The 16,801-nt window shown below is 42.4% G+C and overlaps 2 protein-coding genes across 3 annotated transcripts in view; one reads left to right on the top strand and one right to left on the bottom strand.

Annotated features, from left to right (window-relative positions):
* Positions 1-1,820, bottom strand: part of CUTC (cutC copper transporter) — a 24,535-nt gene extending 22,715 nt beyond the window's left edge. Inside the window, exons 1-2 of the mRNA XM_034663616.1 lie at positions 1,466-1,820; positions 1,262-1,323 (exon numbers count right to left, since the gene is read on the bottom strand). Coding sequence (XP_034519507.1) covers positions 1,262-1,323; positions 1,466-1,674 — 271 coding nt within the window. The 5' untranslated portion in view covers positions 1,675-1,820. The remainder of the gene's footprint in view (positions 1-1,261; positions 1,324-1,465) is intronic.
* Positions 1,821-1,834: 14 nt separating this feature from the next.
* LOC100465927 (cytochrome c oxidase assembly protein COX15 homolog) lies at positions 1,835-16,709 on the top strand. Of its 2 annotated transcripts, XM_002924280.4 has the most exons (9): positions 1,835-2,067; positions 3,251-3,441; positions 5,096-5,218; positions 5,943-6,129; positions 8,341-8,508; positions 11,188-11,269; positions 12,828-12,982; positions 14,472-14,585; positions 15,781-16,709. In XM_002924280.4, the coding sequence occupies exons 1-9, from the start codon at positions 1,978-1,980 to the stop codon at positions 15,910-15,912; spliced, it is 1,242 nt and encodes a 413-aa protein (XP_002924326.2). In that variant the 5' UTR covers positions 1,835-1,977; the 3' UTR covers positions 15,913-16,709. The 2 variants fall into 2 exon arrangements, with proteins under 2 accessions (XP_002924326.2, XP_034519017.1); XM_034663126.1 differs by lacking the exon at positions 3,251-3,441.
* The last annotated feature ends 92 nt before the right edge of the window (positions 16,710-16,801 follow it).

The following is a 16,801-nucleotide window of genomic DNA, read 5'->3' as shown; positions in this document are numbered from 1 at the left end:
TTTTTTTTTTTTTTTTAAAGTAGGCTCCACTTAAAAAAGCCAGCGTGGAGCTCGGTGCGGAGCCCATCCACTAGGCTGAGATTAAGACCTGATCTGAGATCAAGAGTCCCATGCTTATTGGACTGAGCCACGTAATGGCTCCTCCCCTTTTTACTTTTCTATGTTGCTTTTTCTACCCAATATTGCTTTTATCATTTTTAAAAGGCTATTTTTAATTTGAAAAACAAACATCTATCATCTGCTTACATCAAACTGCAACTGTCTCACTTATTTAAAAGAAGACTGTCAGTCTCGAACTGTTTAAGAGTTAAGTGCCACTTTATGTTCTTAACCAACGGCACTGCATTCAAGAGTTTCCGGAGAGCCACCCACACCAGCTGTCACATCAATCTAACTGGACAGTGCTGCAGAGGTACCATTTGCCTCACAGGAGAAAGGACCTTTTCCAGGAGAGGGTGGAGGTACACACGGAAGGCAGTGACAGAAGGCAGAGTAAGACCCTTGTCCAGGAAGCAAAGTTATTTGTAGGAATCAAAGACATTTGTTTGGAGCAGTAGTTCTCAAAGTGCGGTAGTCCAATTAACTCCGGGGGCCTTTAAGACCTTCTCATTGTCTGTGCAGTGAAAAGTATTTTCATAATAATAACTAAGACTTTCTTTGCCTTGTTTACTCTCATTCTCTCACAAGTGGAGCGGAATTTTCAAGCGGCTTCCTAACAGGTCAGACTGAATGCAGAAGCAGGTATAACAATTCCATTAATCCAGATCTTAAAGAGATTTGCAAAAAATATAAAACGCTGGCATTCTATTTGTTTAGGAAGACAGTTATCTGTCACACACAATATGTTATTTGTGTTAACATGTAATGGGTTTCTAATTAATATTTTAAAATTTGTTTTAACTTCAAATACGGTCAACACCAACAGACTTAGCCTATGTAAGTAAAAGGTCTCTGAGGTTCTCAGTAACTTTCAGGAGGGGAAAGGGGTCCTGAGATCAAAAAGCTTGAGAACCGCTGGTCTGGAGGAACCAAGAGTTCACGGTGGGGGGAGTAGGGGGATGGGGGTCCTGCCAAATTCCCTAGCACCTGCCACGCCGTCCTGCCTGGCACAGCAGCAAGCACTCGGGACTGGGGGCAGCCACAAGCTCTGGCACCAGGCAGCTGTGCAGCTTTGGGGACAGTCCTCACCCCCGCCGCAGCAGCTCCAGGTTACCACGCGGCCACCAGGGGTAGGCACTGTGCTCAGTGTTCGGCATCTAACTGTCCCAGCGATGCCACGGGGTGGGAGACTGGTAGCCTCGCGTGGCGTCGGGGAACGTGAGGCTCAAAGAAGTTAACCCACTTGAACACCGTCGCACACTAGACGTGGTGGCGCCGGGATTCGAACCCACATATCTGGTTCCAGAGCCCAGTCACTCTCGCTACAAGCCCCTTCTCAGGCCCTCAGTTTCCACACGTTTAAAGCCAGAATGACAGAACGTGCCGCGCGGGGAGGAGTGAGGAGGTGGGCAAAGTACTCGGAGAGAAAGCGCGACACCACTGGCCAGAACTCCCGCAGGCCCGCCCCGGACAGTCCGGTCGGACGACCGCCCCCTCCCCGCCCCCTTCCGCACCGGCTTTCCCGGACGGTATGCGCGCCCGTTTCCGCTCCAAGGAGGCCCCCTGCCTCTTCATGCTCTACGCGTTCCTCCCTCGTGCGTCTTCGGTTTTTACTGAGTTCGGGTTCCGGCGCGCGCGACCAAGGAAGCGCGCCTCACGGCTGCGCGCACCCCTGCGCGTCCCCGACACCCGGACCCAGCAGCCCCCGCGAAAGCCGAGTCGCTGGCGCAGTCGCAGTCGCAGTCACTACTAGCCCCTGCCTTCTGAGAAGGAGGGGCTCGCTCTGCATGACCCGGAAGTGTTTCTCTGTTCGGTGGTGGAGAAAGGAGACCACAGAGAGTTGGGGTGTGGAGGTGGTTTCTTTGCACTGTCTTCAGTATGCAGCGATTACTCTTTCCGCCCCTGAAGGCCTTGATGGGGAGCCCGTGTCTTCGGCCCCTAGTTCCTAGGGCGGCGCCTAGAACGCAGGTATTGCACCGCAGAGGACTCAGTCGCGGAATCGTACAGGGGTCGAAAGAGTAAGGAGAAAGATAATCGATAACCCCACAACACATTGCTGTAGTTCCTTAGAATGCGCAACGCATTACTTTGTGCCCAGAGCCCTTGAGGTAGGATCCGGACCTGCCACTTACTGGCTGTATGATACTAGCCAAGTTAAGTAATCTTTTTGTGCCTTAATTTCTTCATCTGTAAAATGGTAATAGCAATACCTACTTCATGAAGTTGTTATCAGGATTAAATAATTTCATATACAGCAACCGTTTAGCACATACTAAAGCTCAGTTTTACCTATATATTTGTTTTTTGCTAAAAGCCCGCAGGTAGTCAAGTAAGGAACTATAACCCCATTCTACAGAGAAGGAAATCGAGGCTTGATTTAAATTGTTTAAAGTTAGGAAACAGTACACGAATCTTTCGACTCAGGGACAGAGTCAGAAGACGTGCATTCGCTCAACAAATAATTATTGAGTGATTATTATGTGTTGGGAACGGGGAAGCAAAAGGTAAATACCAAAAGGCTCCTGCCCTGGAGGAAGGCACAGTTAATTCATTTGTAATTCGTTTGTCTTGTTGTCTTGTTATGTAAGGGAACTGTTAGAAAAAGTGGCAAGAGAGAAAGAGCCAGACTTACGGACACTGCTGTCCCGCAACTCATAGCTTAGTGGGAGATGGAGACAAATGAACCTGAAGTACATTGTAATGTGTTAAGGGCTGAGATAGGGAAAGTACAGTGTGCTGTGAGAATGACCTGTTGCAGACCCAGGAGAATCTAGGGACATTTCCCACAGGAGGTGACATCTGAACTGAGATCTATAGTAGATATTCTCAGTCAGGGGACAAGGAGCAACCCAGTCAGCGAGAAAGAAAATAATCCATATCTAGGTGTAGAGTTAAGTCTGGGGGACGTATGCAGAGACCCGAAGGTTCATGTAGTGTGGGGATGGATTGGAGTGAGGCAAAACTAGGCGCAGGAAAACCAGCTGTGGGTGGATATAGTAATCCGGATACGTGATGATTTACTAGGGCAGAAGCAGTGGAGATGTGGCCATACAGTGTACTCCACTCTAGACAGAATGGGATTGTGTGTGAGAGCAGTGGACTGAGGCCTTTCCCTTTGTCTCCAGTGTAATTTGTCTGTCTTGATCCTTAGTGTGGTTGCAGCTGTGGGATCAGACGCCCCTTGAGGCCAGGGCAATACAGCACCATCTCTGAAGTAGCTTTGCAGTCTGGAAGGGGTACAGTGTCCCTTCCCTCAAAAGCTGCTGAGCGGGTGGTGGGCCGATGGCTCCTGGTCTGCAGTGGAACAGTGGCTGGAGCAGTTATTCTTGGTGGAGTGACTAGGTGAGTAATTTGCTCGTAGTGAGTCAGTTCTTTGGGTCATCAGTAGAAGCACAGGGTGACCAAGGGGGAAGGGACCTTAGGAATCATCTAGTCTCGTTCCCTTATTTTATATATGTAGAAACTGAGGCCTAAAGAGGGACACGTCTGAGGGCTTGCCTGCTGTAGAACAGTTTAGAGTTTTATTATTGGGAGCCCTTCATAAAGCCTGGTTTAGGTCTTACCTGTTTGCTGTGCATTATTTTTATATATTTTCCTTCTACAAACAGTTTTCAAATTTGTCTCAAAAATTTTTGTACAGTTTGTTTAAATTAAATCCACATAAATAGATCACAATTGGTTTGCATGCCTCTTAGGTCCCTTTAAATCTATAAAGAGACTTTATAGATTTAGATTCTTCTCCCTCCCTCCCCCATTTCTTGTAGTTTTTTTGCTATTAAAGAAACATAACTGACTGGTCCTGTGGAGTTTCCCAGTCTGGATTTGTTAACTGCATACTTGTCGTGGTGTTTAACATGCCCTGTTATCCCCAGTATTTCCTGTAAACCAGTTTTTGCTTGATCAAACTCAGGTTGGGAGCATGGGGCAAAATACTTCACGGGTGATTACAACATTCATAACTAGAGATGCCAACAGCCATTGATGGTCATTGCCTAGATCCATGATTTCATTAGAGTTACAAAACTGTAATATTTTATTAGCTCAACTCTAAAGAGAAACTTGCCCTCATCAACAATTTGGTTATCATAAGGTACAGTTTGTATAAGAAAGGCAGGATAAATACTTGAATCTTTCTCTTTATTTACCAATTTTGAAAATAATAAAGTAGTTCCCAAGCATCCTCCAAAGGTGATCAATAAAGGGTTTGGGTTTTTAAGTATTACAAGGTCATATTTTTAAACATATTTGATGTTTCAATTCATTGCACTGATGATTTGCTCAAATCGTTCCATCTTTAGTCAGTGGGAGCCTCTTCAAATTGCCTCCTGGGTCTTTTTGACAGAATCCTAGTAACCTAGTAATTAAATTCTTAGCTTTCTGGATAAGATGTTCCAGGTTCATCTTATACATTTCCTGCCTCTGATCTAAAATCAGCCTTTCACTTTAGGAACCCTCACTCCTTTTGGTGAAAATACCTTCTGGTGTTTATATAGTATGTGTTCCTCAAATTCCCTCCACATTCCCTGTGCTCTTATTTCAAAATATACCTTATGTTATATGGGCTGTTATGGGAAACTGCAACAAATTTAAGTTGTATTAGCTTTAAATTCACTCAAGAATCTAAACTGCTTTACAAATCTCTTTTCCCTCTGTAAATAATGTCACTTATTCATTTAGGGCACGTTTCTTTGCTCTAAGGATTGATTTTACTAGTTAAGGATGCTAGTGAAAGAAACAAGTAAAGAGAGCTGAATGAAAGGATAGAGAGAACAAGGAGTAAAGAAATTTGTACCTAATGGCAGCTGTTTCTGGTGAAATGTTAAGCAGTAAGAAGAAAGCAAGGTGTCAAAAAAGGATACAGTGAAATGATGTGTTCACCTTTAGAGGGGTTAAGTTCAGATCCATTTGTTTCTATAAACCATTAATGAGAAATCCAGCATTGTGTGTGTGTGTGTGTGTGCGTGCATGCACACACACACTTCTTTCTTATCTTAAGGTTGACAGAGTCTGGTCTCTCAATGGTTGACTGGCATTTGATAAAGGAGATGAAACCACCTACCAGTCAAGAGGAATGGGAAACAGAATTCCAAAAATATCAGCAATTTCCGGAATTTAAAATGTAAGTATAGGGGGGCGCCTGGGTGGCACCGCGGTTAAGCGTCTGCCTTCAGCTCAGGGCGTGATCCCGGCGTTATGGGATCGAGCCCCACATCAGGCTCTTCCACTATGAGCCTGCTTCTTCCTCTCCCACTCCCCCTGCTTGTGTTCCCTCTCGCTGGCTGTCTCTATCTCTGTCGAATAAATAAATAAAATCTTTAAAAATAATAAAAATAAAATAAAATAAAATATAAGTATAGGGGCATCTGGGTGGCTCAGTTGGTTAAGCGTCTGCCTTAAGCTCAAGTCATGATCCTGGGGTCCTGGGATTGAGCCTGCATCAGGCCCTTTGTTCAGCGGGGAGTCTCTTTCTCCCTCTGCCCCTCCCCCCACTTGTGCACTCGCGCTTTCTCTCTCTCTCTTTCTCTCTAATAAATAAATAAAATATATTTTTTTAAAGTAAGTATAATAGAAAATCAGGTAGACATCCCAGTAAGCCCTTTCAATCTTTTGCTTATTTAAACATTTCAGAACGGTTAGATTCCATTATTTCTTGATATTTCCTTCAGTTATGTTTAGTGAGCTCCCTACTCTAAACCTCCCATTCCAAAGTGATCCTGAGGTCACTGATGAGGAAGAAGGCAGGCCTTTCATTTCAAGCTTCAAAACTGAGAATGCTCCTGTATTCTCTCTGGAAATAAATATGGATGTTTCCTCTTTCTTTTTTGACTTCCCTTTTCACCCAGCTTGAATCATGATATGACATTGCCTGAATTCAAGTTCATCTGGTACATGGAGTACTCACACCGAATGTGGGGTCGCCTTGTGGGCCTCGCATACGTCCTGCCTGCTGCCTACTTTTGGAGAAAGGGCTGGCTCAGCCGTGGCATGAAAGGACGTGTTCTTGCCCTGTGTGGGTTAGTCTGCTTCCAGGTAAGATTTATTCAAGTTTGGGAAACCAGAGATGCTTCCAGGAGCTTCCTAGTTGGGATTGTTTTTAAGGAGGGAATCTGAGTTTGTACAACAGAGTGGGAAAGAAGATGAATTTTAGTGTTACCTGCCCAGCCCTGCCACTTAGTAGGGCAGGTTGTCTACCTTCTGTAGGCAATGCTTTCCTTACCTGTAAATAGGGTTAGTAATAATGCCTACTATTAAATGAGAGAGATCATGCATATAAAGTATTTAGTTTAGTGCCTGGAATTAGTAAGCGCTCAGTAAATATATTTTTGTGTCACAAGAGGTTCTTTCCTCTCATGGCTCTCCTCCTGGGTTCTTGTCTCCTCCCCTTTTCTGACTTGTCTGCTAAATGGGGAAAGGGATTCCTGTGCTAGAATGGCTAAAGAAGCAAATTTGAAGAACCCCACAGTTACAGGTTCACTGAGACTGAGAGCCAAGAAAAGCAATATGAGAGAAGGTACATACGAATATTTGAGTCACGATTATAGGCCCTCAGAGAGTCTTAACGCATCAAAGAAACATCACAATTTGATTAGGAAGAAGCTAATTGGTTAATTAAACTCAGAAGTAGTAAGAATAAGAACCAGTTAGAAGGAATTAAAGAAGGAGATGGAAGAGACAAAATAGAGGCAATAGAAACAGATAAAGAGACATTAATAAAAGTCTAATAATAATTAGGGGAGGGTTGGTGGAACAAAGTGGAAGTTTATTTTGGGATTAAAAAATAAACCACCCCAAAGACAGACTCCCAGGGACACAGCAATTTGAAGATGGCCGATAGGATTATGGGAAGAAGAAAGGGCGGCTGGCAAATCACACTGTATACTCCTTTGTCTTCCAGTGTCCTATGCAGATAAAAACAAGATGATTAGAACATCCAGGGTAATCACTAAGAGGGCAAGACATACCCCGAAAGATTTCCTGAAGAGATCTATGTAGAAGAGGTGGGACAATCCCACCTCTGACACGCTTCTGTTCACTTGAGGGTGGGGTTGAAAGGGCTGTATCTTATCTGATAGAAGTGAAACCGACAGTTGTTTGGTTAATTGAAAAAACTAAAGCAGGGTATCAGAGAAATACATACCTTGAACTTTTAAGCTTAAACTTGTACTTTTATTACTTTTTTTTTTTTTTTTTAATGAAGAGCTAAGGCCTGTTCTTTGAGTTCTCTGATTGGAGTTTAAAGATTTTATTATTTATTTGACATAGAGAGAGGCAGTGAGAGAGGGAACACAAGCAGGGGGAGTGGGAGAGGGAGAAGCAGGCTTTCCGCTGAGCAGGGAGCCCGGACTCGGGGCTCCATGCGGGGCTTGATCCCGACATTTCGGGATCGTGACCTGAGCCGAAGGCAGATGCTTAACGACTGAGCCACCCAGGCGCCCCTCTGATTGGAGTTTAACTTCAGATCTCTTGCATCCCCGTGAACTATCATTTCATTTCATTTTCCTTAAAGAGGAGTGGGAACTGATATTTGCAAAGCCATCAGCCAGCAAAGCCTTACAGATTTTTATGATTCCCCTCCATCCAAGACTTTTATAATTGTCTATTCCTACTAACTTGACAGTAATTGTTTTTATTTTTTATTTTTTTTAAAAGATTTTATTTATTTATTTGACAGAAAGACAGCCAGTGAGGGAGGGAACACAAGCAGGGGGAGTGGGAGAGGAAGAAGCAGGCTCCCAGAAGAGCATGGAACCCGATGTGGGGCTCGATCCCAGAACCCTGGGATCACGCCCTGAGCCGAAGGCAGACGTTTAACAACTGAGCCACCCAGGCACCCCGACAGTAATTGTTTTTAAGCAGTTATCTTTATCAAAGCTTTTCCAAAATGCCTAATCTAGTTTTTATAGAAAAAAACTTTCCTTTTATTCTTATATTTCACTTAAATTTCACTTTACATAATTTTAAATTAGATATTTTTAAGGTTTTGCCTATAAATAAGCTTCTGTGTACTTTTCTACATTTGACTTATACTTCAGTAAAATGTTAATCTAAAGAGTGGTCAAGCATTTATGGGAAAATGTGGGTAGGGTATGACTTCTGGGATACTGGGGATATGGGAAGGTATGGAAAGGAGAGGTCAGGTCAGGAGTACTCCTGATAACTGACAACTCACTTTCTCACATAGTACAGTTGAATGGACAGATCCAGCCTTGTTTTATTTGCCTCTTCTGTTTTTGGTTCCAGGGTCTGTTGGGATGGTATATGGTGAAAAGTGGATTAGAAGAAAAACCAGACTCCCATGACATCCCTCGGGTCAGTCAGTACCGCCTTGCTGCCCACCTGGGATCGGCCCTTGTTCTTTACTGTGCCAGCTTGTGGACTTCACTCTCACTGCTACTCCCTCAGCACAAGGTAAAAGTCAGTCTGTATTGTTAGTATATCTGCACAGATCCTGACAAGGTCAGAGGAACAGAAATTCTGCTTCTAATGGGAAATTATAAATCAAACGCACACATTCCCTTAGTAACATCTACCAATTTACCAGAAATTAGGTATAACCAAAGATGATAGAAACATTGAACCTTGAGATTCTGGAAAGCTTTGGAACTGCAAAATAAAATGTGCCATGATTCTTTTGAGCTGGAACAACTCATTCAGAGGAAAATTAGTACAGGAGCCAAATATTCTATCCGTGTTGCCTTTTGGGAAAAGTGAAAACACGAATTTTAGGAATGGTGGGAAGGGGTTGCAACAACAGCTCTCCCAACCACGTCTGACTCCCAGATGAATGGTGGATAGCCAGGTGAGGAAGGCCATGATGAAAGTTGTTTCTGGACCTCTGATGGTATATAAAAGCCGTGAGAGTTGTTTGTTTTTTAGATGGGGACCTACCATTCATCAAGTCTGACAAGTCTGATCTTGTGATCTTAGTGATCTTGCCTGTAAGTATTTTCCTATATGCTGATTAAAGGAAAATATTAGTTTTTCTAAAAATGAGTATTATCTTAGGAATTGGAGCCATGGTTGACCTGGATAACCTGTTGATGGAATGAAGTTTGAGATGCCGGTAGGACTTTTAAGTAGAATTATCCCATAGGTATTGGAATGAGTAGCCTTGATTCCAATAAGGAAAGGAGTTGTGGATTTGGCGTTCATTCTGACAGGGAAGCCAGATGGGGTCAAAACATTGGTATAATAGACAGTCTACATTGGAATAATTCTTGTTCTCTTTCAAAGCCAAACTTCCCAAATGAATTGCTTACATCTGTAACTGTACACATTGCTGACAACCTACTCTTTTTAATTCTTGTCATCTGGCACTCCCACCCACCCACCTCTGTACATACACACCCATGCATTCACCCACATGCCTGCACATATACTCACATATTCCTAAACACTCTTTACTGGAAATGGTACTCTGAAAGGTTGCCAATGACTTTTTAATTATCAACTGTTTTTCTCTATTTATTTATATTCCACTAATTGCAGAAAGGATTTGAGATGATAGTCAAACATGTCATGCTGTGCAATACAGTATCTACTAGTCACATGTGGCTATTTAAATTTTTATTAAAATTAAATAAAATGAAGTTTAGTTTTAAAAAGCAATTATTTACTTGAAGTTTAAATAAAATTAACTTTTTTTTAAATTTTCAGGTGCTATGGCTTCATTTCAGGTCCTCATTAGCCACATATTGGCCAGTGCAGATAATAGAACATTTCTATCATCACAGAAAGTTCTGCTAGATAGCACTGATATACGGTCCTATGATATCTTCGTAATGATACCTCACTCTTCATATACTAGATTATAGACCATTTAAGGGCAGCACTCTGACTTAACTCCTTTGTATCTTTATGGTAATCTGTTTATAAAATTCTTTTTTTTTTTTTTTAAAGATTTTTATTTATTTATCTGACAGAGATAGAGACAGCCAGTGAGAGAGGGAACACAATCAGGGGGAGTGGGAGAGGAAGAAGCAGGCTCATAGCAGAGGAGCCTGATGTGGGGCTCGATCCCATAACGCTGGGATCACGCCCTGAGCTGAAGGCAGACGCTAAACCGCTGTGCCACCCAGGCGCCCCATATAAAATTCTTAATAAGTATTTGTTGATTCATTGATTAGTATCAGAAGTTGGCTACTGTAAAAATAAAATGAAATTTTGAACTTACCAAAACAACTAAATGCAAGAATCCCTACTTCGGGGACTTTTTTAATCTTTTTTTTTAAAGATACATATATTTATTTAAGAGAGAGAGTGTGAGGGGCGCCTGGGTGGCACAGCGGTTAAGCATCTGCCTTCGGCTCAGGGCGTGATCCCGGTGTTATGGGTTCGAGCCCCACATCAGGCTCCTCTGCTATGAGCCTGCTTCTTCCTCTCCTACTCCCCCTGCTTGTGTTCTCTCTTGCTAGCTGTCTCTATCTCTGTCAAATAAATAAATAAAATCTTTAAAAAAAAAAAAAAAGAGAGTGTGTGCGCACAGCGGGGAGGGGCAGAGGGAGACAGAGGGCCTCAAGCAGGCTGTGGGATGAGCGTGGAGCCTGACGCAGGGCTTCATCTCATGACCTGAGATCACTACCTGAGCCGAAACCAAGATTTGGACGCTTAACCGACTGTGCGACCCAGGCTTCCCTCTACTTTAGGGATTTTATACAGTTTTAATTCTGACTATATTTGCTCAACACGAAATACCACAAACAACATGAAAATCTAGTCCTATATCTTCAGCTGCATCATTTCAACCATGGTGAAGCACTTTTCCCTTGAACAATGCAAATCATTATTGGACATATATGTATTGAGTACTTACGTACCAAGCACTGGGTTAGGGTTAAGCAAGACAGATGGCAGTTCCTGCCTTCGCAAGACTTACAGGATAATAGGGAAGACAGATAATAAATGTATCAATGTAGTAAGATATGATGCACATTAGACCAGAATATCTGCGGGGAGTGCTTACCCTGTTTAGGAGGTCAGAAAAGATCTGACATTAGGTTGTCACTTGTGTTTGGCCTTGGAGATCTTTGCTGCCTCCCTTAGTTCCTGCAGCACAGTGTCTCTGAATGGTTTTCTTTTCTTATTTAGTTACCTGAAACTCGTCAGCTCCTGTGGTTGAGACGATGTGCTCACGGAACAGCAGGCCTGGTGTTCCTTACTGCTCTCTCAGGTAGGACTCTTCTCATCCAGCGTGGTCTAGTTTTGTTCCACGCTCGGGTCTCTTGCTGAACGCTTTGTCCTTTCCTTCTGCACCTCCATATTTCCCTTTCACACCTGCTTCTCTCATACTCACCATCTTCATTCTCTCTTTTCTTTTTTTTTTTTTTTTCCATTTTCTGTTTTCTGTTCCTTCCTTCCAAAAACCCTGCTTTCCAGGCATTTGAACACAAATATTGAGCATTTATCTGGATCCAGACTGCATAGGTTTGAATCCTGGCTTTACCACCTATGAACTATCTGACCTTGGGCAAGCTGTATAACCTCCTGGGCCTCAGTGACCTCATTGTAAAATGGGGATGATGGTAATAATATGAGTGATACATGTGAAGTGCTCAGAACAGTACCTGGCATGTAGCAAAGGCTAGGTGCAAATCAGAGAAAAGTCCTTTCCTCAAAGATGGTCTAAGATGAGGAGCTCATTGGGATGAGAGACTGACACAGGTCTTTTTCATTCTTTAGATCACACCTGTACCCTACCTCTCTCACTCGAGAAGTGTACTGTCCAATACATTAATCACTAGCCTCATGTGACTGTTTAAGCTTAATTAAAATTAAATAAAATTTAAAATTTAGCTCCTCAGTCACACTAGTCACATTTCAAGTGCTCAGTACCCACATGTGGCTAGCAGCTATTGTGTTGGCTGGCAGATAGAGAACATTTCCATCATCACAGAAAGTTCTTTGGAGTAGCACTGCTCTAAAGAAAACCATCAAACCAGTGATTCATCTCCCCCCCCCCTTTTTGGTGGAAGAACATGAATTTTGACTTTATAAATGCTATTTATAAAAACAAGGAATGTGATCTAAACATCCCTGAGTCGTCTTTGATCATAAATAATGGATCAGTCATCCATTAACTCATGGATACTTTATGTGTTTATCCAGGATTTAGTTTATAAATTTTTTCACTTCTCTGTTCACTCTACAAACATTTTTTTTTTTTGAGCACTTGGGGAAGACAGATAATAAATGAAAACATATGGCAGATGGTGTTCAGTGCTGTGAAAAAAATAAAGCAGGATAAGGGGATAGAGGTGAGTTTGGGGATGTGCTGTCTTACACAGGGTCATTGGGGAGAGCTCTTTGATAAGGTGACATTGAGTGGAGACCTGAAGAAATGAAGGAGTAAATTATGCAGATATTTGGGGAAAGAGCATTTCCAGATTAGATCAAGTTCATAGTGGGATAAGGAGGGCATCAAAATCACTAAGGGAATGTTTCCATCCAATATGCCTTGTTCTAAAGCTTCTAGTTCACTCCTTTATGGGACACATGCAGAATCTTGGGGTGGGAGAAGGTGAGGATGCACTTGTGTTGTGGTTTTTTTTTAAGTTACCATGGTGATGATGATGTGTATTCTCTGTTTGAGAACCCCTTCTGTAGATCTTTTTATTCTCTGACTATTCCTTTTGTCTAACTTTGGGATAATAGACTTTTTCTATGTCAAATCTTGTATTTGAGCTCTTTTCTATCTCATTTTAATAAATACCATTTCCCTTGGAATATAGGGGCTTTTGTGGCAGGGCTGGATGCTGGGCTTGTTTACAACTCTTTCCCGAAGATGGGAGAGTCTTGGATCCCAGAAGATCTCTTTACCTTCTCCCCCATCCTGAGGAATGTTTTTGAGAATCCCACCATGGTGCAGTTTGATCACCGGATTCTGGTAAGTCTGGCTGGTGGTTACTGGCTGCTGAGCACAGGGAGCCTCACAGGCTTTGGGGGCGTCCGAGGCACTGATGGCAGCAGTGAGAGAGGGCAGAGCAGAATGAGCACTAGATTTCCTTTGCTTTTTAGAAGAAATTTAGCACCAGTTCTCTGCTGTGATGTTTTTGTCCTAATTACCCACACCCGTTCCAGCCAAATTCTGGCTTTCGGGATACTGTTATCTTCTTGAAGTTCAAATATGCCTTTTACCATCTGGCAAAAGATAACTTCCCTCAATCCGACACATAGGAGAGTGGAGATGAGGCTGAATAGAGAAGAGAGGGCAAAGACAGTGGTTGTTGAACACATAGTTGTCAGAGCTGACCCCAAACCCCAGGAAGCTAAGAACATCATAAATATTTCTCATCTTATTTAAGCTGATATTTATTAAACGCCTGCTGGGGTCTTATTAAGATTGGCTTCGTAGCCTGGGCATGATACAGTGGAGCAGGGAAAAGACTGGCAGCAGGGAGGCCAGCAGGGAGCAGAGGTGCCATTGCAGTAATACAGGTGAGAGTGGTGGGGCTCTAGGCTGCATGGAGGAGCAGGACTTGAAGAGAATGGGAGATCACAGAGAGGCGCTGAGGAGGAGAAGATTGGCTATAGGAATGAAGGTGAAGAAGATCCAGAAGTTTGTTCTGTGGCATGCTTAAGACACACCCAGATATGGGACTATTGAAATGAGTGTTGCGCTGGAGATGATGTTATCAGACTGAGGTGTGCTGGCTATGAGATGATTGAAGCACACCCAGAGAGAGCTCCAGAGGCCTCAGATCCCTAAAGGCCACACTGGGGCTTGGGACAGTTATCTTGTGTGGGCTCAGGCCCCTCCACCAACAGCATTTTGTAGTAAGTAAAGTCTGGTTGAAATTGTCGTCATGAACAGCTCTGAAAAGGAAAAGTGAAATAGATATAGAAAGTGATAGAAAAACGTTCTCCTTGACATCATGGAAGCGGGGGAGGAGATCCTATTGCCCGTGGAGGGAAATGAAAATGAGACTTTGGGTTGTTTTTAGCACTAGCTGCCAGCACCATCACCACCTCTACTCACAGCCCAGGAAAATAATAACCCTCATGTGCTGGGGTCAGCCCTGCTTTAAAAATACAGGATTAGAGAGGAGGTAAAATTAGGCATTAGGATGCAAAGAATGAGGGCCACACCTGGGGAGGCATCCACATGAGAAGAGAGAGTGAGAGTGTGTACAGTGATAGGTGCAGAAACTGCAGGTAGAACCTTGGGGAACACGAGCATTGAAGTGGTTAGCAGAAGAGCATGGAGGAGACTGAGGAGTAATCCTAGGAGGAGCCACATGTGGTTCTCTGTGTCTGGCACAAGAGACCTTCATGGTTACTCACTGGTTCTAGCGGAGAGATGTATCAGATGAGCAGAAAGCAGGAGGGTGGAACATTTCTTCCTGGCACTTGACGAGATGCCTTCCTCCCTGCAGGGAATCACTTCAGTTACAGCCGTGACAGTGCTCTACTTCCTGTCCCGGAGAATTCCCCTTCCTCGAAGGACCAAGATGGCAGCAGTGACTCTGCTAGCTTTGGCGTATACACAGGTATAAACCACTTCTTTTTGATCTGAGGGTGTCCCCAAAACTAAGTTAAAAAAGAAAGGTGGGGCGCCTGGGTAGCAGAGTCGTTAGGCGTCTGCCTTCGGCTCAGGGCGTGATCCCGGCGAGTCCCACATCGGGCTTCTCCGCTGGGAGCCTGCTTCTTCCTCTCCCACTCCCCCTGCTTGTGTTCCCTCTCTCGCTGGCTGTCTCTGTCACATAAATAAATAAAATCTTAAAAAAAAAAAAAAAGGTGACAGGCTAGGAGAAAATATTTTCAATAATTATAATATTGATTATATCTTTATATATCTTAATAAATTTTATTTATTTTATTTAAGATTTTATCTTAATAAAGAATAATCAGAAAATAAAATGATATCAATATACACAGTTCTCACAAGAGGAACATGAATGGCCAGTAAATATGAAAAACTCTTTAGCCTCATATTATCAGAGAGGAGCAAATTAAAACAATGCATGCCATTTTGTGCCTGTCAGATTAGGGGAGAAATTTTTTTAAGAGATAATCGTATTGGCATCGGCTTAGGAAAATGGATACGTTCATATATTCTTGGTGAAAGCATGAGTTGGTGTAGTTTTTTTCAGAGGGCAGTTTGCCAATAGCTTTTAAAATATTAAATGTATAATCCTTTGGTCCGACAAATTGACTTCTTAGTGCCTGCCCTAGAAATATTCTAAGGCATAAAGAGCTGTACACAAAGTAATTCATGGTAGAATTGCTGTGATAGTAAAAAAACCTGGAAACAACTTAAAGAACTACGGTACACACATACTGTGTAATACTTCGTAGCAATTTAAAATAATAAGATCTCAAGACATATATTGCCAAGTGGGGAAAAAAAGCAAGCGACAGAACAATCCCATTTTTAAAAACACAAAAGTATGTTTTTCTATAAACATAGATACAGAAGTACAAGTGTATAGAAACCGATGACTATCTTTGGGGAGGGTAGCTGGGCTAGGATGAAGGATAATTAAGGAGAATTTTAGGTTTATCTATTTTGTTTGAATTTCCTTTGCTGTGAATATATTTACTTGTGAAAGTTTTAAAATACATATTTTTAATGTTTTGATGGTAGAATGCGGAAATTTATGTATCTGGTTGTCTATCCCCAGTCATTTCAGTTCTGAATTTGTGGTTCCTGCTTTTTTTACTGCATTCTTTCCTCTGTAACAGGTGGGCTTAGGCATTAGCACTCTGCTGACGTACGTTCCAACTCCTTTGGCTGCCACTCACCAGTCGGGCTCCCTGGCTCTGCTCAGTGTTGCCCTTTGGCTCATGAGTGAACTCCGAAGAGTCCCAAAATAATTCTCAGAGGATCAGCTTCCTAGGACTGAAAGTGCTTTTGAGAGCTCATCAGAGACCACAAGAACTTGGGGGTTTTCTAGAAGGATGACCTTGGAATACCAAGTGGTTTCCAGATTGGTCGAGTTATTTAAAATTCTTTGTTTTTGACAGTCACCGGATCAAGAGTGTCATTAAGTATGTTTAAAGAGTCCTTTTTTAAATATTTGTACATTTGGTTTTCTCGTTGAAAATCATGTTTAATGTAGAGAAAGAAACGTCTGCCTTTGTTGCTTCTTCGTAGACTGTCTCAGATTTCTTAATGTTGGCAAGCTCTTGATTCTACATGCATCATCTCTTGTCTCCTTGACCTCCTGAGTCCTGAATTATGCCTGTGTAGAAATTCTTTATGATCTCAACTTCCCTTATATCAGATGAAGATTCAAAGGGAAGGACTGGCACACACCCTAAAGTAGCCAGAGAGCCTTCAGTGGGAAATAGTGTCTTCTGGAATTTTGATTTTCACAATGGAGAAAGGATACAGTTTGACAAGCTTAATGTCTGTTTGTAGCAAAATGGCTCATAAGTACTTAGAAAAGGAGAAAATCACTGGTAACCCACTTTGACTCATCCAGCACTAACTTAGTTCTTCTTTGGATTGTGCTGTTATATCGCTAGGTCAGATGAATGGAATGGATAGTATAAATCAATTCCTGAAAGGGTTTCCTAACAGCCTCATGGATAATTAATGTATGGCCTTGATGGTATATGTAGTAAATGGACATCAATTCAGATACATAAACAAATTTTTGTTTAATGAATTGTTGTAATTTTGGTCTTTTGGTCTCTGTTGATATTTAACAGGGCTCTGTCTTATTCAACTTTATTTTTTAAATTGGTGATTTGGATGAAG

Source organism: Ailuropoda melanoleuca, chromosome 6, assembly GCF_002007445.2.
Source record: "Ailuropoda melanoleuca isolate Jingjing chromosome 6, ASM200744v2, whole genome shotgun sequence".
NCBI classification, from domain to species: Eukaryota; Metazoa; Chordata; class Mammalia; order Carnivora; family Ursidae; genus Ailuropoda; species Ailuropoda melanoleuca.
The sequence above is the reverse complement of the archived record's forward strand: the minus strand, read 5'-3'. Positions and strand labels throughout refer to the sequence as shown.

What these genes read in the sequence shown, in the direction of transcription:
- LOC100465927 (XM_002924280.4), top strand. Translation starts at nt 1,978, where the DNA reads ATGCAGCGATTACTCTTTCCGCCCCTGAAGGCCTTGATGGGGAGCCCG. An exon ending in AGTTTGATCACCGGATTCTG is followed by an intron (nt 12,983 to 14,471) that starts GTAAGTCTGGCT and finishes TCCTCCCTGCAG; the next exon opens with GGAATCACTTCAGTTACAGC. An exon ending in TAGCTTTGGCGTATACACAG is followed by an intron (nt 14,586 to 15,780) that starts GTATAAACCACT and finishes CCTCTGTAACAG; the next exon opens with GTGGGCTTAGGCATTAGCAC.